At 24.1% G+C, this 26,038-nt stretch overlaps 6 protein-coding genes across 6 annotated transcripts; 3 read left to right on the top strand and 3 right to left on the bottom strand. All coding sequences in view use genetic code 6, as the record gives it.

Moving 5' to 3' along the window:
- Window positions 1–164: 164 nt before the first annotated feature.
- TTHERM_00161780 (sperm-tail PG-rich repeat protein) lies at window positions 165–997 on the top strand (the record flags this gene model as incomplete). Its single annotated transcript, XM_001009906.2, has 2 exons — window positions 165–250; window positions 409–997. 2 exons carry the CDS (start codon window positions 165–167, stop codon window positions 995–997), a joined length of 675 nt encoding a protein of 224 aa, XP_001009906.2.
- Window positions 998–2,195: 1,198 nt separating this feature from the next.
- On the top strand, window positions 2,196–3,653 carry TTHERM_00161790 (hypothetical protein; the record flags this gene model as incomplete). Its single annotated transcript, XM_001009907.1, has 1 exon — window positions 2,196–3,653. The coding sequence occupies one exon, from the start codon at window positions 2,196–2,198 to the stop codon at window positions 3,651–3,653; it is 1,458 nt and encodes a 485-aa protein (XP_001009907.1).
- A 575-nt stretch (window positions 3,654–4,228) lies between these two features.
- Window positions 4,229–5,213, top strand: TTHERM_000161789 (hypothetical protein; the record flags this gene model as incomplete). Its single annotated transcript, XM_012796009.1, has 7 exons — window positions 4,229–4,279; window positions 4,379–4,392; window positions 4,453–4,499; window positions 4,553–4,642; window positions 4,696–4,915; window positions 4,969–5,058; window positions 5,117–5,213. The coding sequence occupies 7 exons, from the start codon at window positions 4,229–4,231 to the stop codon at window positions 5,211–5,213; spliced, it is 609 nt and encodes a 202-aa protein (XP_012651463.1).
- A 410-nt stretch (window positions 5,214–5,623) lies between these two features.
- TTHERM_00161800 (cyclic nucleotide-binding domain protein) lies at window positions 5,624–7,876 on the bottom strand (the record flags this gene model as incomplete). Its single annotated transcript, XM_001009908.1, has 1 exon — window positions 5,624–7,876. The coding sequence occupies one exon, from the start codon at window positions 7,874–7,876 to the stop codon at window positions 5,624–5,626; it is 2,253 nt and encodes a 750-aa protein (XP_001009908.1).
- Window positions 7,877–8,200: 324 nt separating this feature from the next.
- TTHERM_00161810 (cation channel family protein) lies at window positions 8,201–9,379 on the bottom strand (the record flags this gene model as incomplete). Its single annotated transcript, XM_001009909.2, has 1 exon — window positions 8,201–9,379. One exon carries the CDS (start codon window positions 9,377–9,379, stop codon window positions 8,201–8,203), a length of 1,179 nt encoding a protein of 392 aa, XP_001009909.2.
- Window positions 9,380–10,850: 1,471 nt separating this feature from the next.
- Window positions 10,851–25,167, bottom strand: TTHERM_00161820 (HECT-domain (ubiquitin-transferase) protein; the record flags this gene model as incomplete). Its single annotated transcript, XM_001009910.2, has 19 exons — window positions 10,851–10,953; window positions 11,010–11,124; window positions 11,176–11,304; window positions 11,364–11,614; window positions 11,676–11,845; window positions 11,905–12,489; window positions 12,539–13,057; window positions 13,129–15,711; window positions 15,816–16,014; window positions 16,074–16,763; window positions 16,820–17,094; window positions 17,153–18,936; window positions 19,003–19,390; window positions 19,528–20,292; window positions 20,372–21,378; window positions 21,449–21,947; window positions 22,007–23,322; window positions 23,746–24,895; window positions 25,117–25,167. The coding sequence occupies 19 exons, from the start codon at window positions 25,165–25,167 to the stop codon at window positions 10,851–10,853; spliced, it is 12,579 nt and encodes a 4,192-aa protein (XP_001009910.2).
- Window positions 25,168–26,038: the final 871 nt, after the last annotated feature.

The following is a 26,038-nucleotide window of genomic DNA, read 5'->3' as shown; positions in this document are numbered from 1 at the left end:
CTAATTCTTTAAGAATTATTATAACACTTAAATTCTGATCAACAAACCAAGATTTTAATTAGAAAATAAATTAATTCTTATTATTATTTCTTTAGAAGTAAAAAATCTATATTAAATATCATCTAATTAAGCTACAAAAAATGCTAGAGTAGAACTTTTGTTAGATGCTGCAAAAATTATTTATTGCTCTATTCTAAAGTACATAAATATATAAATAAAAGATAAATATTTATAAATATCTTATGCTAATGTAATCAAAAAAAATTATAATCTGCTTCATTCAATCAATTAATCAATCATTTTAATTATTTTTAGAATTTCAGTAATAATAGGATTAAACTTTATAAAAAACAATTTTCAATAATAAAAACGATAATTTATAATAATATTTTTGATGAAATTTTCTAGAACTCCAAGAGAATAAGGGAGCATTTTCTTTGAAAATTATAACCCTGGACCTGGATTCTATCTAGGAAACGACTAAAGATATTCAAGTATTTTAAAATACTCTCATCCTAATTATGGAGGGCAAGACTAAACTGTTCCTTTCCCAAGAGAGATGAGATTTAGAAAACTTAAAAATTAAAATGATGTTAAAGTAGGCCCAGGTTCTTATAATTTCAAATCTTAATTCCTAAACAGAAAAGAATACTTTGAAAAATTCAACATAAATCCAACTATTTAAAAGCTTAACTATAGCAACACTTAATCATCTTTTAAAGTAAATGCTGTCCCATCCATACCTAGTGGAAATATCTCAAGTGGATATCAAGACATAGGAGATGGTCTTGTTATTTAATTAAAAGATAACAACAAAAATTTACTAAAAAATAGAGTGGGGCCAGGCTCTTATGACCCAAAAATTGAAATGATAAAGCCACGCAAACAAGTTCCTTTCATTAGAAGTCAATCTAATTTTTCTAAAGTAAAAGAGCTACCTTAATTAAATTAGAATGATTTTTTTGTGTTTTCACATAAATCTTATGCAAAAAGGTGAATTATAAAATTTATATTAATGTTGTTGCAAACTATTTTGAAATCTTCATCTGTCTATAAATTTCAAGATTAAGTAAATAAATCAAAAGTAAATACATCTATTTAAAATATAACTTAAAAAATCTTAACATATTAAGAATATATATACATATGCACATATACCCTTTAAAAAACTTTATATTAATAGTTCTTTAATTATTACTAAATAACTTTATCAAAATATTGATAACTAAACTAAAAAATAATTCAATAATAAAATTATTTTTATGTTTTTTTTTATAACAGCAACATTTTTTTTCAAATTAAAAAATTAAATATATTTCAAATACAAATATTTCTAACCAATCCTTTTTTGATTAATTTTATAGATTTAGTAATTAATAAAATTATGAATTATTTTATTAATCGTAAAAATATATTCAAAAAAAGTTTAATTTTAAAATGAATATTCATTCTTTAATAATGAATTAAATTACTATCATAAAAATAAGCTTTACAAACCTCGTTATTGTTTTAATTTAAATACTTTAGTCAAGAGGATATGAATGGCTTTATTATATTACGTTTTACCTACAAACTTTTATAGTTATTTTTAAATTATGTTAAAGAATTAAGTTTAAATAATATTCTAAATTTCTATTCATTATGTTTCAACTAATTTTTTGACTAGTTGCCATTAAATTTTAATATTTTAGAAGAAACTGTAGTAGTAGTACTTTTTTTAAGCCTGATCCTGGTTTTAGCTCCAAAATTTTTAGGTACTCACCTCACTATGTATTTTTAATTTTGCAAATGTATTAATCAAATTTATGATTTAATTATTTTTAAATTTGATATATTATTCATTAATATAGAAGATTAATCAGGTGAAAGAAAATAAAAATATATTATTCTTAATGTAACTAAAAAATAATCAAATAAATAATATTAATTAAATGAATAAAAATGATTGTTGTTAAAATAAAATAAATAACAAACTGAATGAATGAATATTTAAAGACTATAAATGTTTTTTATTTATTATTCAATTTTGTGTGGTTTCAATTTGATGAATAAGATTTATTACTAACCATGAATTGGATTGTATAAATTAATTGAAAATATTATGATTCTTTATTTAACACAAAAGCAAATAATATTTAGAAAGATATCTTAAAGTAATTATATTTATTTATATTTCAAGTATATTTTAGTAAGAAATGAGCAACTAATAGAATAAAGCATAACAACCATCTGGTTAATAAAATGGAATTTAATAAATACCATAGTAAGTACAGAATGTAATACAGAATGCAGTAAATGGATAATTATAAAATTAGCACAATCCTAATTAAAGTAATGCTGCTTAGGCAGGTTAATAGCAGAATCATCAGTAATAAATACCACCATAATAGAATTAATAATAACCAGTAAATGCAGTAAATGACTAAAATAATAATTAATAGAATGCAAGTAGTAAGATTTAGCTAGCAAATCTGAATTTAAAATGCTAGGAGCATGAATAAAATCCTATTGTTGGTATTTGCTTTGCCCATAATTGTGAGTATTAAAGCAGATTATTGTGCTTATAATGCATTTTTTCTTCCCATGCAGAGCATGTAAAGCATTCTGTGCAACTTAAAGAAATAGATGAATCAGATAAGAATGGTGTGTTTATGGACAACTGGCCAACTTAGTCTGTTTGCAAAGATATCAGAAAATTTATTAAAAAATCTTAACAAGGATCTTATAACAACTTAGAGCAGAAAGTAGAAAATCTTAAGCAATAAGCTGCTAAAAACTTTCAAGATATATAAAATATTATCAAAGAGAGGACAAAAAATGTAAATTTATCAAAAGAAACAGAAATAGCTAAAATAAATCAGTAAGCAGCCAAGATGTACAAATTGGGAGGTTTAAAACAACATTTAAAAGATTATAGTGATAAAAAGATAAACGGAATAGAATTAAACCATAAAATAAAGGAGTTTTCATTAGAGAAGCCAAACGATGAAGATTTGCACTTGCTGAGCAACACATTTATGCAGATTAAATAAAATTAAGAGTTGATATTTTTGCCTCATGAGTTCGATAGAATCTAAAACGAAATACTTAAATTAATAAATTCTATTCCATCATAAACTCTTCTTGCAAATACAATAAATTTTCATGCTGCTCCTTACAAAGATTCCTCTGAGTTTTTCAAAGTAGGAGACAAGGGTACTCTTCTTTCTTTTGAGAAAGACTCTAATACTGCTTATACTATTTGTGTAAGCGATAATCTAAGAAAAAATTCATTCTATGAGTTAGAAATCAAAATAGAAGGTGATTATGCAAATAATAAAATACGTTTTTCTATTGTGAAAGAAGAATTTATAGATGAACTGCCTTAAAATTTATACTACTGTGTTGTAAGAGGTTCCAATGATATGCAAGGAGAATTTTACATGCATGGATAAGAGTGGCTGCATGTAAAAAATCTTAAAAATACTATAAAAATAAAGATATGTATAGCATAAAATGTTTTCATAATGTAAAGTGCTGATGAAAGAGGTGGAGTCAAATTAATGAACTATAAGTTTAACTGTTCAAATGGCACAAATTGGAGATTAATGATAATTAATTCAGGCAAACCAATTAAAATATATAAAATATCTTCATCAGTAGATCACTCTTGATGCATGACTTATTATATTTATGAGCAAGAAAATTATTGTAAAATTTTAAAGTGTTTAATCAATGTTTTATATTATATATTTTAATATTATGTTATTGCTACTCTAAATAATTCTTTTATTCATTAAATTGATACTAGTATTAACTCAAGAATGGATATATCCAAAATATTCAATAAAAATTGAGAAAAGTATAAAATAATATATGAAAAAATAAGAAAAAGTTAACTTATTCAATAAAAATATATATTTGATGTTTTACTGTTTATGTATTCCCTATCTGTTTTAAGTCATATACTGTAAATGCTCATTAATTATGGTATATTTTAATTAAGGCATTGATTATGGCATGTTTTTTAAGGCACTTTTTTTTGGGCAAAAAAGATACTTAGGGAATGCCTTAATTAATGAGCATTTACAGTATATATTTTATATAATGCTTATTTATTTTAAAAAACTATTTGATTTTGTATCTCAAAAATTATTTGTCAGTCAATCTTAGTTAAAAATATGTTCTCGTTAATACTGCTCATTTTTTCAATTAATTTATTTTATAAATTGAATTTAGCATAATCAAAATGAGAGACAGAGCTGTTTAAGGATAATAATTTAATATCTCGAAATAAAAAGTAATTTCTTTGTTTGTTATTTTTTTATTTTAATTTTCTAGATAAATTGATTTTTAGGAATACATTTAGAGAAATATATGAGCGAATAAAATAAAATAGAAAACGATATAAAAGTAGATTAATTACAAATTTATTTTTTATAAGCTAAATTTACTTTTTTCTGTAATAAAAAGGAACTAGAAGATTTTTCGCAAGTAACTGAGATTGAATTTAGCTATGTGTAATTTTTTTATTTAAAATTATAATTTTATTCAGTATTTTAAATTTACAAAGAGAAAAATCAATTGGACCTTTCGGAGCTGAAAATTTGGGAAAAGAAATTTCAAAATATTTTAATCTAAAATCTTTGGTAATCTTTTTAGAGTAATAAAAAACATTTATAGCAAAGATACTTATAATTGAATTTTGTTTTGTAGTTGGAATTAAATTGGACCTGAAGGAGCAAAATATCTATTAACTGAGTTATAAAACTGCAAAGGCCTTCAATCTTTAAAGCTCTATCTATCGTAAATATTTTTTAAGTTTTATAATTACTACAGTTTTAAGTTTAAATTAATTAGGAGATGAAGGTGTGATTAATGTAGGTAATGGAGTATCAGTATTGAATAGATTAAATCAATTAACTCTATACCTTTCGTAATTTTTAATTTTTATTAATATTCAATTAAAAAAATTAATAAATTAAACAGTAGAAATAATGTTACTACTAAATCCTCTTTATATCTAATCGATTAATTAATAAAATGCTCTAAACTTAGGTATCTAAAACTATCACTCTCGTAATATTCTTAACTTTGCTAAATTCTAAAAGTTAATCTTATATAAATAATATAAAAGGGGAAATGGAAATGCAATAAGATAGCTTAATTAAAAAATATATTAAAGACTAATAAAAAATTTAAAATATTTAGTTGTGAAAATAATTTATTTTTGAACTAATTACTTTTTAGTAGTTAAAAAGTTTTTAACTCTCTTTCATACTAATTTAATTTATTTAAATTTTTTTTTTCAATAAACAAAATTTCTTAAATTTTTAATATATTCCATAAATCATGTTAAGTATTATTAAATTAATTAAAAAAAATTTCAAAAATTTTGAATTAAGATATATTTATTTTTTAATTCCAATATTTTTTATTTCAAATTTAAAATTAAGAATTTTTAAAGTGTTTCTATTGATTAAATAATTTAGTTAATTAAATAATTTTAAACATTTTATTTGATTTTTTGGTTCAAATAAATTTTTTAAAAGTAATTTTTGATTTACTTTATAAGATATTTTTTTATATTTAGTGCACATAATTTAATCCACATAGAAAAATTTGGTAAAATATTTTAAATAAATCACTCTCTAAGATCATAATATTTTTATCTCTTATTAGATTATAGTTCTAAATTATTAATTTGCATTATATCTTTGGAAGTTTCTTCAAAATAATTGTATTAACTAGTATTTTATGTAATTGATAGATTAGTCATGTTACAGTCTTATCCATTGTTTACTTTTTCGTTGCAAGATGTAATTACCTAGTTGCTTTTGGTGGCTTTTTAGTTCTTAGAAATATCAATTTTTATTTAATGTTATTCAAACTGATCGGAAATACTTTTTGCTTTGCTTTTACGATTAAAATCTTTATTTTAGGGTATTTCTTCTTTTTTAAGTGGATTTGTTTTGTTTGTTGGTTTTTTCAAAAATTTCTTGCTAACATATTATTGGTCCTTTGTTTTCTATTATTAAATCAATTAAGATTATTTTAGTTTCTCCAAAATTTAAGAAAAATTATGCTTAGGATAATAAACTTTAAATTCCTTTAATGTATCTGTTTCAATGTCAATACAAAAATTTTCTTAAAAACCTTTGATTTGTTGTAGTTGTTGGCTTAAAAATTATTAAATTAACACACCTTCAACTTCATTCTAACTTTTAGCTTTCGATGAATTTCTTGCTCTTACATTTTACATTAAATTTGTTAGTGTATTTTCCAGCAGCTAAACTGACTGCCTAGCTCTTTAATAGGTTATACTGTGAATACCATTGTTACCACTTTTAGCTGTGTTTAATTAACTATGTCGTTTTATCATCAAAATTTAATTAGTTAAGCTATTTGTATTTTGTTTAGCAAAATTACTTTTACTATCTTAAGATTAAAAAAAATTATTGTTATTGACATGTAATTTATTTTCCTACAAGTTTGTATCATTAACATAGTTGGCTGAATCTTAAATATGTGAATATTTTTTTTTATTTCTAATAATTTCTTCTTTATCTTTATCAATTTAGTTCTATCCAGCACAACCTAATAAATTTTAACTGAACTGAATTAACTTAAACTAGCTTGATCTTCTGACATCTAATGGCTAATTTTGGTTAGAAAGCTCCTTTTATTAATTATTGCTTATAGAATCATCTTGTAAGTTAGTATCCTTAAAAGATTTATCATTTATTGAAATATTTGTAGGTGTTTTTGGAAATAGTTATTAAAATATATTTGTTTAAGATAGTTATGATCCTTCTTGAGATAATTTTTATTTACCTTACTCTGCTTTCTATCTACTTTTTTAGCTCTGAGTTTGAAAATCATTGCTATCTGCATTATTGTTCTAATTAACTATTGAGGTTAGGGAATCAGATTTACTGTTTTATTCCTAATTTGATAAATCATTGTGTTTATTATCATGGCCATTTTTTTGAGATAATTTATCAATTTCAAATTTTTTACTTTCCTCACTTTCGCTTTCGCTTATATCTGAGTCTTAAAGATGTTCATCACAATATTATTCTAACAAACTTGGGTTCTTTTCACTAAAAATTGTTTATTTTTCTTCCAATTTTAATCTGATATATTTTTATTTAGAATTCTTTCTTTAAAACTCCTGTCTATCATGCTACTTTATGCATGTAAAATCTCTTATTATTTTTTCTTTTTTTGGTATAAAATGTATAATAGGACATTCTCCAATACTATGAGTTTCTTTACCGCAAGCATAGCAACTAAATCCAATAGTACGATATTCTTGATATATGTTTATTTAATCTCTGATCATACAAAATTTTTCATAATCATCAGGAAATTCTTATAATAATTGAATAAAATCGCTCCTTTTTATTGATAAAATAGTGGAAAATTCCAAACTTCTAATTGTAAATTTTCTTGGTTTCCCAGTAAAAAAACTTATTTCACCAAAACTTTGCCCTTTTTGTAGCTTCTGTAAGCAATTTATCATTTTTTATTTTTTAACTACAGGGTGAGCATAAAAACTTTGTACTTCGACCTTTCCTTATTCAATGAAATAAATATTATTGTCATCAATGTCATCTTAAGAGAATATTTTCTCTTCAGGATTAAATCTAATTTCCTTAATTAAAGGAACAGTCTTTGCAATTACAGTCTTACTAAAATTATCTCTAAAAATAGGTGAATCAATCAGAGCTATTTTGTTAGCTTCCATAAGAAGTGTTTCCTTTAATCCATCTGAAAGTTAATTAATTATTTTCATCTAAACCTCAAAGTTATTGCAATACTCTTCCCTCCAATAAAAATCCAAGTATTATCTAATTTAATATTACAATCTTTAAGAAACCTTTTTTGTCCTCATATAGCTATTTATTGTATTCATATTTTTTCTTAGCTCTGTTTCCAGTTAAAAAAATGAGTCAAATATACTACCTATTTTTTAAATCAAGTAAATAACATCTAAAATAAATTAATTAGTTATTTTTAAACTTAATAATTTAAAATAACTCCATTTTTAATTTATTTGATAAAATATTTATTTCTGATCAATTTCTTTCAATTATGAAAATATTTTGACTTAAACTAAATTAAAGTTTTTATAAAATTATGATTGAACAATTAAACACAATTTGATTTTGTTCAAAATTATTCAACTATTTTTAATGAAAATAAATGTATTTTTTTATCAAACTTTTATATTTTTATTCTTCAAATTTATGGGTAATTTTTGATTGAACAAATATATTTTACCAACTTAGTTAATTGAGTAAGCAAAAATACCACAGCAAACCATGATAGCGCTCACTGAAAAAATCATTTCTAAGTCATTTGTTGGAGTGATATCTCCATAACCTACTGTATTCATCGTTACTATTGCATAGTAGAAGGAATTAAGATATTATATTTTCCAATCTGCATTTTGCAATTATTTCTACAAAATCCATGTATTTTGATAAGAATTGCTTCCATTTAAACCTATGAAAAGCCATATTGAGGCAAATAAGTGAGATACAATTAATATCAATGTAAGCAATTATATTAGCTATATTATGTTAATAACAAGTCTTCCTAAAGATGTACTTTCCTCAAATTTCCTAAAAATTCTCCATATCGAATTCAGTTTTAAGAAAAAGAAGAATGCTAACAGTCTTAGTAAAGAATTTTGATTTTCAAATAATGTTAAAGCAAAATATATAATAACAGGAATAATATCTGAAAAAAAATAGTTCTAAAAGAAGTGTTTGATTATTCTTTGTCTTCGAAAAATGTGTCTACCTTTTTCATAGTAACTTGTGTTGCAGCTTATAAAAAAATCTATTACTAAAAATATAGGAATGATGTAATTTAAGCCATACTTAAGAAAATTATAAACAGGTATATTATAAATATAGCTAATAGGAATAAAAAACATCACAATTAATGATAATGAGTTTGTCATAATATCCCATATTAACTTAATAATGTTTGAAGGAGAAAATATAGGAAATTTTTTGTAAAAGTTAATCTTTTTCTTGTTAGAAAGCAGTTCTCTGAATTTGTCTACCAACAAATTTTCTCTTTTGTAATCTAATTCTACATAGCTTTGATCAGCATAAACAATCTACTAAAGTGGCTTGTCAGTGGATTTATCATTCAGATATTAATATTTTCCTTAGTTAAGTAACTAATATCTTCTGTTACTTGTTTGGTTTGCAATATTTTTTATTTATTTCTTTAGCTTCACCTTAAACACAACTTACTAAAGCTCATTTCCTTTCATTTTATTATTATTTTAAACAGATATTGTTTCCCTTTTCTGTTAATCAGTTGGACTTGCACAATCTGATTACTCAAAAGAATTAATCTTTGCAATAAACTAAGACATCAATCAATTTATATCTATGAAGATATTTATTATTTTTTTTAAATAAAACGTTTTTGCAAAGAAAAAAAGTTAAAATTTTATTGTTAATTTAGTAGGACTTACTAATTACTTTTACCAAAAAAATTGTTAACACTGTTTATAATAATTAATTAAAGATTGAGCAAATAATATTAGATTGTTATCAAATGTTATTTTAGTAAACAAATTATTATATTTACAAATAGAGTAAAATAATTAATGTTATATACTGATAAAATAGAATTTGTTTTACCCAGCTTTTTTTAATATTAATTTTTACTAAATGATGATATTAATTTCTTAAAAAACTATAATTATTTAACATCTTTATGATTTAATTTTAATTATTACTAATATTTTTTAAAAATTAATATTAGAGTATTTTTTATAACCTATAAATCATTTTTTAAATATTAGTTATATAAATAAAATATTTAATAAAACAATTGATATTCTCAAATACATACAAAGCAATTAAGGTAATCAATTCTGATTTAATATGAAAAGAAAAGGAACCTAATCATATTGTTTAGTAATTTAATCATTTATTTTATTACTTTTAAGTCATAAAAAACATATTAAGAAATTTATTTTTTAATTTAATCTTCTTCCACCATATCAAATAAATATTTTAAAAAGACTAATAAGAAAATGAAACAAAACGAAATAAACTAAATATATTATACCTAGTAAACAAAAAAAAAATAACAAAAATAATATATAAAAGAAATTAATAAAATTATTATTAGTTAAAATTCCTTCATATAAAATAAATATTATGAATATATATATATATACCAAGATAAAGACACCAGATGAATTAAATCAGTTATAATATGTATATAAACTAACCTCATCATATGCTTATTTGTCTATAACTTCTAATGCTAGACTGGATTGAAGTTTTACCTTTAAATTTGGCTTGTTTAAAACAAAAACCAAAAAAAATTATTCAGCCTTTTTCTAAAATATTGATTCGGTTTAGTCTTTATAATTTCATAAATTATTTTATTATTTTTAAATCAAAAATTTTAAGAAAAGATAGATATTCTTTTAATGTGTGTGTAAAAAAAAAATAATAAAATATTTTTTCAATTATATTTAATAATTAATATTTAATATTTGTTTTACATTCATTTAAATTTAATTTTGTAGCAAAAACATCAAAAAATAGAAAGAGATTAGGATTTATTTATATAATTTATTAATTAATTAATAATAAAAATAAAAAGTGTGAAAAACAAACAGGAGATAATTAGTATTTATTTATATATTAATTTTAAGAATTTTTAACTACATGAAATCATTAGAGGTATTTTTTACAATATTATTATAAAAAATAATTTATTTCTAATATAATCTGTTAAAAATAATCTAGTTACATTTTATTAATTATATCCTATATATACTTCATTTAAATCAGATTAGCTTAATAATTACTTTGTAGTATAAATCAAGCAAAACCGAATCCTTCTTTTCCTTCTTATATAGCGTAATTTAGCTTTTCTATTAATATTTCTTTGGTGGGATACTCAGGTAGATCGAGTTGATTAAAACTATTTATAATTTTTGTTTTAAAATATTATTCATTTTAATTAATTTTAAAAAGTACCATGTATGTGTTGTAGGAAGTTTTTCTGTGTTGTATGCTTTGTGAATTTAGAATTTTTAATAGCCTGATATACCTCTTAGTTGTGAAAATCCTTCGAGAGGAACTTTAGAAGTACCTTTTAAAATATTTAAATTTTTATTTTGTAAACTCAATATTTTAAATTTACCTGTAACAAATTAAATAAAGGCAGCTTTTTATGTCCTATCATATGTTGAAAGAATTTCCCAGAACCATTAAATAATTTTATCTGTCTGTGAATAATTGTGGTATTCTGTGTTTTCTTTGAGATCAGCAACTTTAAAAAATATATAAGTTAATTACTCAAATAAATAAACAATTAATTAATTGAATTACTATCTATATCAGGAAGACCAGATATCATAAGTTCAAGTTCGTGAGAGTCGAACACTGAAATAATATCTTTAGGAATAATATCATGGAAGCCCTTTAAGAAGAAGTTGATTTAGTATTCAATTCTAATAGCCATTCTATGCTTGCAAATTAATTGAACATATTCTTGTTTATTTTCATTTGTAACAGGTATGTTCTTTCCATTTGGTTTTAATTCAATTTCTTAAAGCTTGCCAAATTGATCACTTTCATATCTGTTTTTAATTTAAATTTATAAAATTCAATCATACTATTAATTAATTAATTAATTATTACACAAAGGTTAGATCTAAACCGGTTACATCGTTTTCTACAATCCATTTCATGTTCTTATAGAATTCATTATCTTAATCTTAGATGTCGTGATATGTGATTTCCTATCCTAGGATATGCTTATAGAAAGATCTAGTGAAATATGCATCAAGCATATATCCATCAAACAGAGCCTTTAAATAATTATTTATTAATTTAAAAATATTGAAGAGATATTCATTGAATTATTTACCTTTCCGACTATTCTACCTACGAATTCAAAGTATTACTTATCCTAACTGTTGATGTAGGAATTTGGATTAGGTTAGAAAGTGTTACCACTCTATGAAGGTAAAAACAAACAGTATCCAGGATTGAAAATTTCTTTAGACAAAATGATAAACCATTCTCTAGTTAATCCACCAGCATCAATACCTTCTTCTCCTTCGAATTAAATACGAAGTCTTTGTCTGAGATCTTGTGGTTTCATTTAGTTAATTGTATAGAAAGAGTCTACTAAAACTTCTTTTCTTCTAATTGTTAGGCTTATTTAGCTGCTTGGTGAGCTTGCTCTGATTTTATTTATTTCCAATTGGAAGAAGAGTTTCTTATTTTCGAAATCGATAATACGAGGAATATATTTGAAGACTAAACCAACAGGTTCCTTTAGGATTGTAGCATCTTCGATTCCTCTTGAATTTCTGTGCTAGATTTCCTAGTTTTGTCTACGGGCTATTTCGCTGAGCTTTGCTCTTATCAAAATATTGATAATAACTTTAGATTTTTCACAGACAAAGTAAAAAAGATGATGAGATCCCATGAATCTTTCTCTGACATCCTATTTTTTATTTAATTTAATATCATTTTCTTTAAAAATTATAAGTTACTTTGAAGTGAAGGTGACTGATTTAAAATTCTTCAGAGGGTTGCAATTACTATTTGTATCTGCTTGATTAGGGTGAAATATTAGGAATGGAAGGTAGTTATTGAACAAGAGGATCTACAGTTTGTTTATTTTGCATGTTGAATTAAATTATTAAGAAGCTTTCTAGTAGTGGTTAGAGAGTTTAAACTATCTATTAAGTTTTGGCTTAATCATTATTTTCGCCAATCAAAGAAAATAATTCTGATAAATTTATCCATAAATTCTATAGCTATTTATCTTATGCTAATTAGTTAAATTCAAGCTGAATCTTTTCACGGATGTTATTTAGCTTTATATTTTATTCTTTGTTGAACTTTTGTAAAGTTGTTTCTTTATCTTAATTTTGATCTTAATCCTTTTTGTTACTGTGACTCTACTCTTTTGATTCCTCTTCCTCTTCAGGCTCCTTTTGCTTTTGATCTACTTCTTTAACCTGTGATTTCTCAAATAATTCTTTAATAATCGAAAACATCTTCTAAACCTATATAATATAATATATTTTTTTAATATTAATTAAAATGTTTGCACTTCAAAATAAAGTAATGTTTTTACCTTAGAAACTCCTTAAACACTCTCTTGAATACTTTTCAAAGGTTTCTGGTCTTTAGAATTGACTCTTAGAGGAGGAAGATTTTCGTCTAGAATTAGATTAATTTCCTCAGCGAAAACCATAATAATGCTCTTGAGTTCAGCAATAAATTCTGCTAAATTCAATTCATCGATACACATGTAATTAATTATATCAGAAATTTTCTTAATTGATGATTTAGATAGATGATCACTTGATAGAACTTAGCAAATACTCTTAATTGATTGATTCTTCAATTATTTTCTTTCTTCATCTGTGCTAGTGCAAGATTTAAGTTTCAAGTTATCAAAAGCCTGAGTCTCTTTGCTTTCGTTGGACTAGTCAGAGAGAGTAGGTTAATTAAAGTAATAAGTGTAGTACTTTTTAGAAATGTTGTGGAGAAGCTTAATCAATAACTCAAGTAAAACAGTATTCTCAAAAATTACCTTTGAAGTTAATAACTAAGTTAAATCCTAGTATGGCATTTTTCTCAGTTTGTTGCCACTGGTTTGAGGGAGAGCAATATCTTTTAAATCAGATATACACTTAATGCTATCAAAACTTGACTCAGCTTTTTCCTTATCAATAAAGAAGAGAATATTCTTCTCTGTAATCTTGCAAAACAAAAATAATATTTTTTAAGCAATCTATTAATAAACTTCTTTAGAAGAAGTAACTGGTTCTTTATTTCTCTAAATTATTTCATTTGGTGGGAAAATCTTTCCATTTGATTGACTCTCTTTTGATTACTACTTTTGTTAGTTTTGAAGAATAAAAATAGATGGATTCCTCAAAATAAACATCATAGCATCTAAAATTTTATATTCAGAATATGGATTCTCTTGCAATGATGTCAACAAATTGAAAGGATAATTGATAAAGGATTCGCTTCCAACATAAAGTAACTCAATCACTCTTTCCATTACTTCTTCATCAGCTATTTCTGAAAGTAAAGGAGCAATAGTTGCATCCTCTACTATCTAGTCTCTTCTTTCCTTCATCTTTAAGAATTTTTATTTTAGTTCCTCTTTTTTACGTTATTACTCAAGAGCTTTTTTCTATTCTCTCTTTCTCAACTAGTTTAATTCTGCCTCTTAGTTGTCATAAGCTGCACCTCTTTATTAAAGCATAATAGCATGATATCTCATTTCCTAAGGGATTTACTAAAGAAATTCTTAAGTGGATGTCAAAAGAATTTCATCTCTTAAATGTGGTGGAAGAGAAGCTAAGAATGTAGCGGCATCCATTTCTTCTGCCTAAGGTTATTGTTATTGAGCTTATTACTACTATTATTGTTAAGCTTATTAATTAGCCTATTAATTATTGTTATTATTCCCTTATTAATTATTTTGTTAAGCTTACTGCTATCTCTGTTATTAAAGCAATTATTCTTAGTAAGCTTGCTCTGTAGGTTGATAAGTATAAATTGTTTCTAATTTTATATCATCTGGCAAAGAATCAAATATTATAGGATCAATAGAGTTTCTTTCGAAGAATCCTAAATCCATATTGAACTGTTGTAAAAGTGCTAATGATCTTTGTAAAAAGTCTGGAATTTCTTCCTACTCTTAAACTTATTAAGGATCTTCTTACTAAAGCTAAACTTGCTCTTACTATTGCTACTATTAAACAATTTCGGCGCTTTCTTATTCTTGCTATTGATGTTAGGAATTTTATTATTGTTATTAAGTCAATCCAATAACGTTCTATAAGTTAGTAAGAAGAGAATTGAAATTTGTTTGTTATAAGTTAATATTTGATGATCCTTATTAGATTTATTATTCTTAATTACTATTATTATTTCCTCCTTATTATTAAATCATTTAAAATGAATTTTGTAACTCTCTTAAAATTATATCAGATAATTAGCTTTCTTGTTAAGAAGGTTGTTATTATTACTAGTGTTGTAGTTATTATTGTTGGAGTAATTATTATGAATTAAGCTAATTAACAACTTCAACAGATGAAGAGTGTTGCTGATTTTACTATTATTACTATTGAGGTTATTAATTATTTGTATTAGAAATAGTAGAAATGCTGTTTAAAATTGAACTAAAATCTGCCATTTGTAAATTAAGTGCTTAGGTATTTTATTACAAAGTTTATTACTGTACATTCTATTACAAGCTTTAACTTAGAGCTTATTACAATATATCTTAAAGATTTTATTCCATTTAAGCAGCTTAAGATTCTTGTTGCTATTATTAATTTTATATTTGAGGACTTTATTCTTAAACTTATAACATATCTGGTTAATTAGGTTATGAATCTCTTAAAGGAGAGCTTTCCTATTACATTGGAGACAAAATAGGAGATTCTATAGAATTTGCATTTAGCTCACCTACCTAGTTACTTGATTCATTGTTATTGTTGTTATTGGCTTGGTTATTTATGCTTTAATTATTATTCTCTGCATTTAATTCTTACTAAGCAACGGCTTAATCTTGACCTTAAGAATTAGGTAGAACATCTTCAACAGCATCAGAAATAAGAATATCTCTCATGTTTCTCATCATTTAATTATATTCTCTCTCTTGCTATTCATTTGTTTGTGCCGCTTCATTTAACTTTTATTATTTGAAAATTAAAAAAAATTACATAAATTAAAAGATTTTTCATTTATTAGAAAATAATAAGTAAATAAATAAATAAATAAAAATAAATAATTTACATTTCTGCGATTATTGTTTAATTGATTTTGAAGTAAGTTGTTATAACTTTAAATACGACCCCAGAGAGGTTAGAAAATATTCTAAATATCGTTTTATTCATTATTCATAGCATCTAATTAACCTACATGATTGAATATGCTTCTACGGCCTTCTTCTATCTATCTAATTAGCTCTCTTAAGTTTGAATCTGAAGGATCTCTGTTTTATAAATGATTTTTACAAATTTAGTAAACTATGATAAGAAAAAATGAAAATACCTTTGCATAAGGTCATTAATTAAACCCTAATACTATTCTATGTAATTGGCTTCATCAACTCTCTATGGACGAGATTTTTACTATTTGTTGAGATTTTGATAATTATAATCTATATTTTTCCAGTCTTCTGCTGATTTTTAGAAGTAGCTATTGTAGCGACTCTCTAGATGTTAATATAAATCATAAAAAGTACTCAAATCCTTTCCTAGAAGCTTTTGCTTTATTAGCTTTTTAAGCAAGTCTAAAAGAGCGAGATTTATCTAATGTTGGCAAAATAGAGTCTTTTCATCAAATTTCAAATATTTTTTTATGTCTTTCTCCACTACTTAAGTCTCACTTGTTAAATTTGGATTTCTTATGCTTGAATTTTAAGTATTGGTTTTATTTTCTTCAAAGATTTAATCATAATCTCCTTCATCGTCAATGTCTTCAATATCTTGATCTTCATCTTCTTCATCTTCATCATCATTTTCTCCTTAGATATCTTCTTCTTACTCTAAAATGGCAACTTCTTAATCTTCATTTTCTCCACCAACTTAGACATTTTATTCATACAACTATTAGTTGATTCTATGACCTTGTACTTCTAACTCACTCATACCTTCTTCACTTTCTTCAAATTAATCGTCTTGCTTTTACTCTTCGTCTTCTTATTCATCAGCATCTTCGATATCAGGCTCAAGGATGTAACTTAAATTGTAAACATTTAAATATGAATTTGGTAGTAAATTTTATAAAATTTTTACCGATTAGGGTCTTATGAAAGGCTATTTTCTAAGATAAGCATTTAATTTTCAAATTAATTAATTCTTGGTTATATTTCAGCTTATTAGAAGGCCTCTTCATCTTCTTCTTCCTCCTATTCAATTTGTTCTTGATCTTAAAGCTCATTTCTTCTTAAAATATGTTCTACTTCTTCTTCTTCTTAGATTTAGAATTCAGGATTATCCATTTATAATTCTAATTCACCTGGGTCTTCATCTATTTCTATAAAGTCTCCAAATCTTCCAATGAAGTTTTGCTAATTAGAACAGAAATGTAAATAAAAAAATATAAATTTAAAGATTAAAATATGTTACTTAGCGCTCATCAAGAGGGTCAATTTAGTTATAACCTAACTATTGTTCATAGATTTGCTGATCATATTAATTTCCATTTAAGGTGTCACTAAGTTGAAGTATTTTCTACCACTCTGCAGCAAAGTTACTAGTTAAAAGGTGATTACCAAATTTAATTGGAATAAACTAAGCACTGACAGTTTGATATATATATTTAGCATCAGCAGATAAATTCTTTTTATCTTTAATTAATATATTCTAGAAGGCATAACGATTTAAAATTGAAAGAGGATGATAGATAAATGGAATAATATTCTCATATTGATAATACTGCTTGATTTTTAAAGCACTAAGAATGTTGTTATATACCTTTATGAAATTTAACTATTAAATATTTAGTTGCTTGTATGAAACCAAATCAGTGTTAGAAGAAATATTCATTTAGCTGTTAATTGAGTTGAAAGCAACGGCATTTTTAAATTGCTTTAAGTTTAGCAAAATGCAGTGCAATTAGCTATAAGTAATTAAATTATGAACACTTTGAGGTGATTCTAAGATATTTGGCTAATCCAAAAATGTGAAAATATCTAAGTAAACTTGCTTACGAATCTCATTTGCATATGTTTCATGGGATGAACGCATGACAAAAGAATCCATACATAGCTCTAACAAAAGATCTCTTGAAAAATTCTAGAAATATTTCATGACAACTCTTGTTAAGAAATGGACAAAATTCAATTGATTGAGATTTTAACATTATATTTAATTGATTTATCCCTTTTATTGCCAAGGAGTCAATAAAAGGCTATTGCAATCTTCTTCACTTTGGAGAGCTTTTTGTACTATTTTAGCAATTTTAAATTTACAAACAACAGGGGTGAGCACAGGGAATTTCTTTATGATGTAGTGAATAAGATATAATAATACACCTTCATCTATTTCTTATAAATCTTCTTTTTGTGAGTTTTACAAGTCAGCTTCATTTTCTTGTTTTTCTTATTATCCTTTGTTATCATTAGTAGGAGACTCGTTAAGCTTAGTTTTTTATTTACTCAAGTTCTTATGATTTGATATTTTTTATGTTACTTTTGTAATGAAAGTTTCAAGCAACAGGTTAAGGAAGTTAGATGTTTACTAATTCTTCAATGCAAAATTTGAGGTGTAATCCATTTTAGATGGGTTAAGCAACAAGCTTGATGGAATGATTTAGGTGGAAGACATTATTGAAGAGTTTTAAGAATTAGAGTTTGATTTTTTCTTTTATGTTGTTGTGCTAGTTTATTAATTAGTGGAAGATGTAGAAACTGGAATCTAGCATTTATAGATATCGATATCTTTATTTAGTTCAGTGTACTCTTTTCCTCCTATTTTTTTTGTTGTACAAATTCTGTTGTAGATGTTCTTGAAGCAAGATACTTATGAAAAGCTAGCAAACTTTTGCAAGAAGATATCAAGAGGAATTCTAATAGCATCTTCTTTGTTTTGAGACAGATTGCTTTCTTTCAATATTTGAACATTGCTGTCTTCAGTAGTTTTATTTGGCTTATTTTAGCTAGAATTTTAAGGTTAACTAGAGTGTTTATGATATAAGAAGAATTATTTGATTTATGCCTCTATAGATACGGTTTCAACTTCTTCATCATTCAAAGCCAAAGTATATAAATGGCATAATTTCTCTAATATTCCATCTAAACTGCCAATATTTTTCAACTTCAAAATATAATTTAAGATCTATGAATCATAGATTTCTTTAGAAAGTTGTTTCCAATCCCTCTACAATAATTAAGTAAGTATTGTTATTATTCCTAATATTTAAAAAAATTAAAATTAAATGAATAAAAAATTAAATATGAACAATAAATATAACATACCTTGAACAGTTTTATTGTTTAGTAGAGCTATTTTCTTGTTTTCATTTAAATTAACAGATATATCTAGAATCTTTTATAAAAATTTAATCAGCTCCTCAAAGATATCACCTTTTTATTTTTCTTTTTTGCTCTTCTTTTTAGAGTTCTTTGAAAGCATTGAATCATCTTTATTGCTGTTTGCTTAAAGTGAAGATATTGATTGATCATTTTTCTTGCTAACGCTTGCATTATTGCATATCTTTGAATTTTCTACAAATTTATGTGCATATACTATGCTTCTCAAAAAGAATAGTTAAACTACTTACTAATCTTATTCGCTTAAGTTTTCATTCTAAATCTTTTTTTCTGTTACCTCCCCACAGAATTTAAATATTTCCTGACCAAGAGACTATTCATTTTAAAATAAATATTACTTTTATCTTAAATCAATAAGGCAATCAAAATAGTAAAATTATTGGTTTACATAGACAAATGAATAAAAAAAATGAAAAATAATAAATTATTCTGAATAGGCAAATAATTTACATTCTTGTAGATGACTTATTTGAGAGACTTTTGACCTATTTTTGTGAGTATCAAGAGTATCCTAGATAAGTAAGAAATAAAAATGATGGGACTTTATCCGCTTTTTTAATCTATGTTAAGTATAATTTTAGGTTTGTAATCTATAGGAAGAACTTTATTTGATATTTTAATAGAATTTTTGGAGTCATTTAATTGATTTGCTAGATATCTGAAATTCCATAAAATAATTTGAACAACTTCGTAATTAGAGGTGGATGGAGCTACTTTGTTATCAGGGATGCTCATTAGAGGTTGCTGAGAAATATTCTTATCTTTTTCTTCTTCGTTTCCTCTATCACATAAATATTTTAATATAATATCAGAGACTAATAATTCTGATTTATCAAATTTTAAGATATTAGATAACAACAAATGCGAGGTACTTTCTCTAAATTCCTAAATTTTATTTTTTAGGCACTGCAAATTTTTAGTTTTTATTTTTTATTCATTTTAATGTTATTTATTAGATTCTAGAAGTGAAGTTAATTCGCTATGATCAGATGATTCTAAATCTAAACTCTTCTTTTATATTTCTTAAACAGCATTAGTTGAGAACCCTCTTGCCATTCTTCCTATATTTTAAAAGCTATCAAATTCAGAATCTTCTTCACCTTAATCTTAATTTCCATCAAAACCAAATCTTTAAGAAGCCAAGTTATCTATTGCTTCATCAATATTATTATTGCACCTTCTAAGAGCTTCGATAGCTCTTCTTCTTGGGAAACCCTTTTTTCAAAAAAATTTAATAATGAAATTTTAATTTTTTAACATTTTAAATAAATATTAAAGAATCTATTTTATCTACCATTTCTTCAAGCTATTTAACATCTGCGTTGAATTTTTTCTTTCTCTCTTCTTCTTCTAGTTTCTTTTTTTCTAGAAGGGACTGCTAAATATCGATGATCAATGGAGCATTTTTTCCTACAAGATTAAATACTTTTACTATTTTTTAGAATAAAACTTCTACTAAAGGAATGAATGTAGTTTCTTATTAAAGAGGAACTAAGCTTTCAGAAATAATTTATTCAAATTGTTCAATGAAATAATAATTAATTCCATTTAGGATATTTTCTATTCCTAAATCAGACAATTTATTAGAATTAATATAGACATCTTAGGATATATCAACATGAGTGATGAAAATGTTGCTAATAATATAAATGAGCTTTTCTGTTAATGAAACCATGGTGGAATTTATAAGTTTATCATGCAAATTGGATGCTTTATCCTTAGAGCGATATTATGAAAGTGCTTTTATAGCCATTTTAATATGGTCAACAAGTTTATCTAAAATTTTAAGCTCGTAAAGCTAAGCAAACAAATTTAAGTCAATAACATATTCTTATTAGAACACTCCTTTTTTCTTAGCATCGTCAATATAAACGTCTAAGAAAAGTATGATATGACCAAAGTTAACATTTAGCTCTGCTAATTTATTTAAATTATTTATTTCAGTTTCGTCTAAGTGATTAATATTTTGTATAACTTTTTAGATGGCCCTAGCATAAACTTCTTACTATGTGTTAGCCTTAATAATGTTGGTCTTTCCTTGCAAAAGTGCCTTAAAGATGCTTCTCATAGCAAAGTAAATATTTGCCTAATGGTTTTAATAATCCATTCCTTGTGTTTAATTATAGAGATCAATGCACTCACATTCTTCAGATTCAATTTTTTTTTTGTCAGTTAAATTCAAAGTTTACTCATATTTCTTTTAGAGATTGTACATGAGCTCATTGTTTTATTAATTGGTTAATATAACATATAATTACTGCATTTAGTTTACAGTTTTGGCAAAATCTTCTGGGTCGATTTCTATTAGATAATATATTAATTAATAAGTAAAAAATATAATAAAAATTTTTGAATTGCTAAAATTAATTACTAGATTCTTTATTTTATCTAAGACTTATGTAAATTATTCTTATAAGTCCCTCAACAAAGTTTAAGCTATTGAAGAGCTAGACAGGTAAAACTAATTCTGGATCGGGATTTTCAAATACCTTTTAGTGATCTAAAGTGCTTGTTTTGTAAAAAAGTTCATTTGGAATTACGCTTTATAAATCTCTAACCCCTTAAAAGCTACCACTTTCGCATCCTAACATTTTTTAAATCATTTAAAATTCTTTTTTTAAAATAGCATGCACTTCAATTAAAGATTTATGTCCCATAAACTGCCCAATATTAATCATATATCCAAGCAGTCCTTTTTTACTGTAGGTATCTACCATATCAAGAACTGGGAACTTGACTAGTTACAAGAACAAAGAATAAATTTAATAATGTTCAGAATGCTTTTGAAAATACTAATCTTTTTAGCATAAAGATTAGTAAAATTTACAAAAATTATCAATTAAAAAGGAGAATTGTGGATATTCTTAAATCTGTTTTTATTATTAAAAAATGTTAAAAATATTTAAAATATTTTTAAAAATTATTTTACACTAAATTCAAGATCATTTGTATCGTATGGTTGTTTGTTCATATGCTTTTAAAAGTTATCAAGGAATTTATCTTTTTGTTTAATTAAATTTTCAAAGGTCTTGATGATGAGATCAATAATAACAGGTTTTTCGTTTGGTGCGTTTTACTCCAAGTTACGAATATTTCTTGCCATGTACTCTGCGATTTAAAGTAAAGGATTTTGATTATTAGGATCACCTTAAACCCAAGCTATTGTGAGGCAATCAACATACTTCTTTTAAGTAAAAATGTTGAAAATTTTAGACATTATTTTAGAATTAGTTATGATGAGTTTGCCTTCCTCAGTTATACTTGAAATGATCATATATTAAATAATAGATTTAATTTGAGTAATATCTTGAGGAATTTCTTCTCTTTCAAGAATATCTACTTGCAGTTTGATAAGCCCTTTTTGAACGAGAGAGTTCATCAATTATGGCTATTCATTAATCAATCTATAGACAAACACAAGAGAATTAATGAAGAAATCTAAATTATGGAAGTAATTCAAAGTGTCTATCAAAATCTCAAATATATTTGTTTGCAATATTTTTCTTGAAAGTGTCTAGTTACCACGAAGATTTTAGGAGTTTCTAAAAATATTGTTAATACAATTTAAGTAGAGGCTGATTGTTGAGTAATAATCTTCTTTAGTAATATTTTTCCATTAATTCAACTTAGCATCAAAATATTGCAAGCTTTCAGCCATTTTGCAGTAAGTTAAATGAATTAAAAGCTGAGGCAAGATATATTTCTCAAAAATTTAGAACTGCCTGTTGACTTATTCATTTTTTATCAAATTTATTAAAGTCTATCTAGCCTTAGAAACAACTTAGAAACTATAAATTAGCTTGATATTTTTTCCTATTTCTTAAGCCTAATTACTTGAAATAGTTTCTGATGTGTTGCTAGCAATTTTAATAATATATTCAGCAATTTATTACTAATAGTTGATATTTTGTGCACTTTCATATTTCTCCCCAATCATGCTAATAAATTTCTTTTGAAAATCTTAATTCACAGCAGTTTCAATAGGTAATATATATTCTTCATGTTGCTCTTAATCAAATATTATTTTCTCTCCACTTTCATCAAACTTTAAAGTAGCTATTCCATTTAATATTTACCTGAAAAAATCAAAATTTTGAATAATATAGCTTTTAAAATAATATCTAATAAATCTAATAATTTTAGCATGAATTTTAGGACAGCTTTTTAAATAAAGTATGCTAACCAACTATTCAAGCAATTCATTTGAATTGAAAGCGCTCAGCTATTCAGAATTTTTATTTTTAACTTTATATTTTTAAAAAAATATTTGAACAAAGTTTTAATAAAAAAGTTAAAAAAGATTCAACAAATAAAATAATTTATCTTCTATTTTTCAAAATTTTATAATAATTTTGAATTAGTTAAACTGAATTTTCATATTTGTTCATTTTTAATTCAAAATGTTTTTCTTTTTTCAAATTATTGATAAAAATTCAACTTTGATTTATTTTCAATTTTAATATAAGATTTAAATTTTATTTAAGTTTCTACTGAATTTATTTCTAAATTTTAGACTATTTACTTATATTTAACATTAATTATCCTATCTATCTATTGATTGACTGATTGAAAATAATATTTCTTTAATTTAATCATTTTATAATACAACTGAATTGATTGTTTGAAAATGTTTAACTCCTTTTATAAAAATAAAATAATATTTTTTACTTAAAATTTTAAAAGAATTGATGAAATAATGAATCATTTGATTTCTCTCTTTGAGATTGTTTCTATGCTTTAAATACATAAGAGCTACTCTAATTCTAGAAAATTCAGAAGTGTTAATGTCTACTTTAAGAGAATTTTCTTTGATTAAATTCTAAGCTATCTCAGCACAATTTTTATTTTCAAAATCTAAAGCATCTATTCTTAACTCTATATCTTTAATTTCATTTTTGTCAGATTCTTTGCCTTATGTTTATTCGCTTTATAATTTTTGATTTGGCTATTATTCAAACAACTGGGCATATGTATTTTTATTATTATTATTTTCTGAATTTTCTTATTATTCATTGAAGTTGTAAGGCTACTCTCCTGAATAGGTAGAGAAGTATATAGATTTTAAATGGCTCTAAGTGAAAAAATTTTCATAGATAGTTTGATTGACTTCATCTTACACCATAGATTCCAAAGGGTTATTATTATTTTAAATTAATTCAGCAGTTACATCAGTACTTAATTTTAGAATTCTACCTTAGACAGAACTTTTTCTAAGGGCGCTTTCTTTGAATCCAGATTAAACATCTTTTCTGTTTTTAAGAATTTCTATCCTAGGATCATCATAATAAATCTCACTTAACTAGAAGCCTGTTTAATTAACTGTGCTATTATCCTTTTTTTATAAGGTTTTTATGCCTTTTCCATTTAAAATATTAACATGATGACAAGCAAACTTCACATAATCTAATAACTTTTCTTTATAAATGAATTTTTAAGGGATCATCTAGTAGCTAATATTGCTTTCGTCGCTGAAGCGGACTAAACTTTAGCAAATGCGAATGCAGAGCTACATGTTCTTGAATGTGTCAGTATTGTCTAAAATAAAAATCACATATTCTAAAGAGCAAAAGAGTTTATAGAAATTATTATATTCAAAAGACCACTCTAAAAATTTCAAAATTTAAGTATTTATTGATTCATCATTAATCTTCTTATTTTGCAAATCATTGTTTTTGGATAGGATAGAGTCACACCTATCAAGCAACATAGCTATTTAGTACATGCTATTACGATTCATATAATCTGTGTTTTTCTTTAAACTTTTCAGCGCTTTAATGAATTCACTATCTTCCTTCAGTTTAAGAATATCATCTAATTGCTATTATTTAAAATTATTTAATTATTTAATGTATTATTTCAAAATAGCTAAAATCTCTAATCAATTTATTCTGTATTGCATTATAATATTTTAGAATGCGATTTATTCTGTCGTACTTTTTTCAAGAACAATATCATTTTATGCTCATTTTGTTAAATTAAATTTTAGTCTAATCAAATCAAAATTTAAAAATGGGCTAATTAAAATGGTAGAAAAAATACCTTCAGATCATTTTTTGGATGATTCTTGTAGTATTTTTCTGGTATTTTCATTGCTGCTAAGCTTTACTTTCTTCCTTTAAATGGTTTATCTACTGAATATAATTAAAAACAATTAAATTTCTCTTGCTTTAAGTTTATTGATCTTTCAATCCTTTTGCTTTGCCTAAAGGTTCTTTTTCTTTTTTATTTTGCTTTTATCTGATCAATCTTTGTTTATTTCTGAAGATTTAGAAATAAGCAGTCAATTCTTATTTATATGCTTATTATAGATGCTAATTGAAATTTATTGTTATGTATTTATTAAATTCCTATATTTTTAATAAATTAAATAATACTTTATTCAATCTTAAATCAAATGAAAAAATCTTTTTTTGTTTAACTCTTTTATCAGAACAGAGAGACGAAACATATTTTTTAGGATAGAGTCTTTATTATTAGTTATAAATTTCAAAGCATTTGCTTATTCTCTCATTCATTCTCCCAAAAAAAATTTAAAAATGTTAAAATTAAAAATTTTAAATATGTTGAAAAAATCATCTCAGATTTAAACTGACTAAAAAACATTTGATTTTGAATGAACTAAACTTACTTTTAAGAATCAAATAAAATGGCTATTCGATTTCATAAAATAAATCCTGCATCAATTTCGACTAAATTTCCTAAAAATTAATTTACCATTACTTTTTAATTAAATATTTTTCTTTAAAACAAATAGATTACTTAGTAAAAAATTTAAAAAAACTATTTTATGATTATTTATTTTTTAAATTTTACATACAAAATAAATTTCTTAAATTTTAATTCATAATAAATAAGATTCTCATATACAAACAACTTAAAATAAATTCCTTTTACTTTTATAAATCTATAAATATGCTATTGTATTATTTAAGCTCATTATTAAACTTAAAATAATTACACA

Source organism: Tetrahymena thermophila, assembly GCF_000189635.1.
Source record: "Tetrahymena thermophila SB210 genomic scaffold scf_8254776, whole genome shotgun sequence".
In the NCBI taxonomy this organism is placed as follows: domain Eukaryota; phylum Ciliophora; class Oligohymenophorea; order Hymenostomatida; family Tetrahymenidae; genus Tetrahymena; species Tetrahymena thermophila.
The sequence above is the reverse complement of the archived record's forward strand: the minus strand, read 5'-3'. Positions and strand labels throughout refer to the sequence as shown.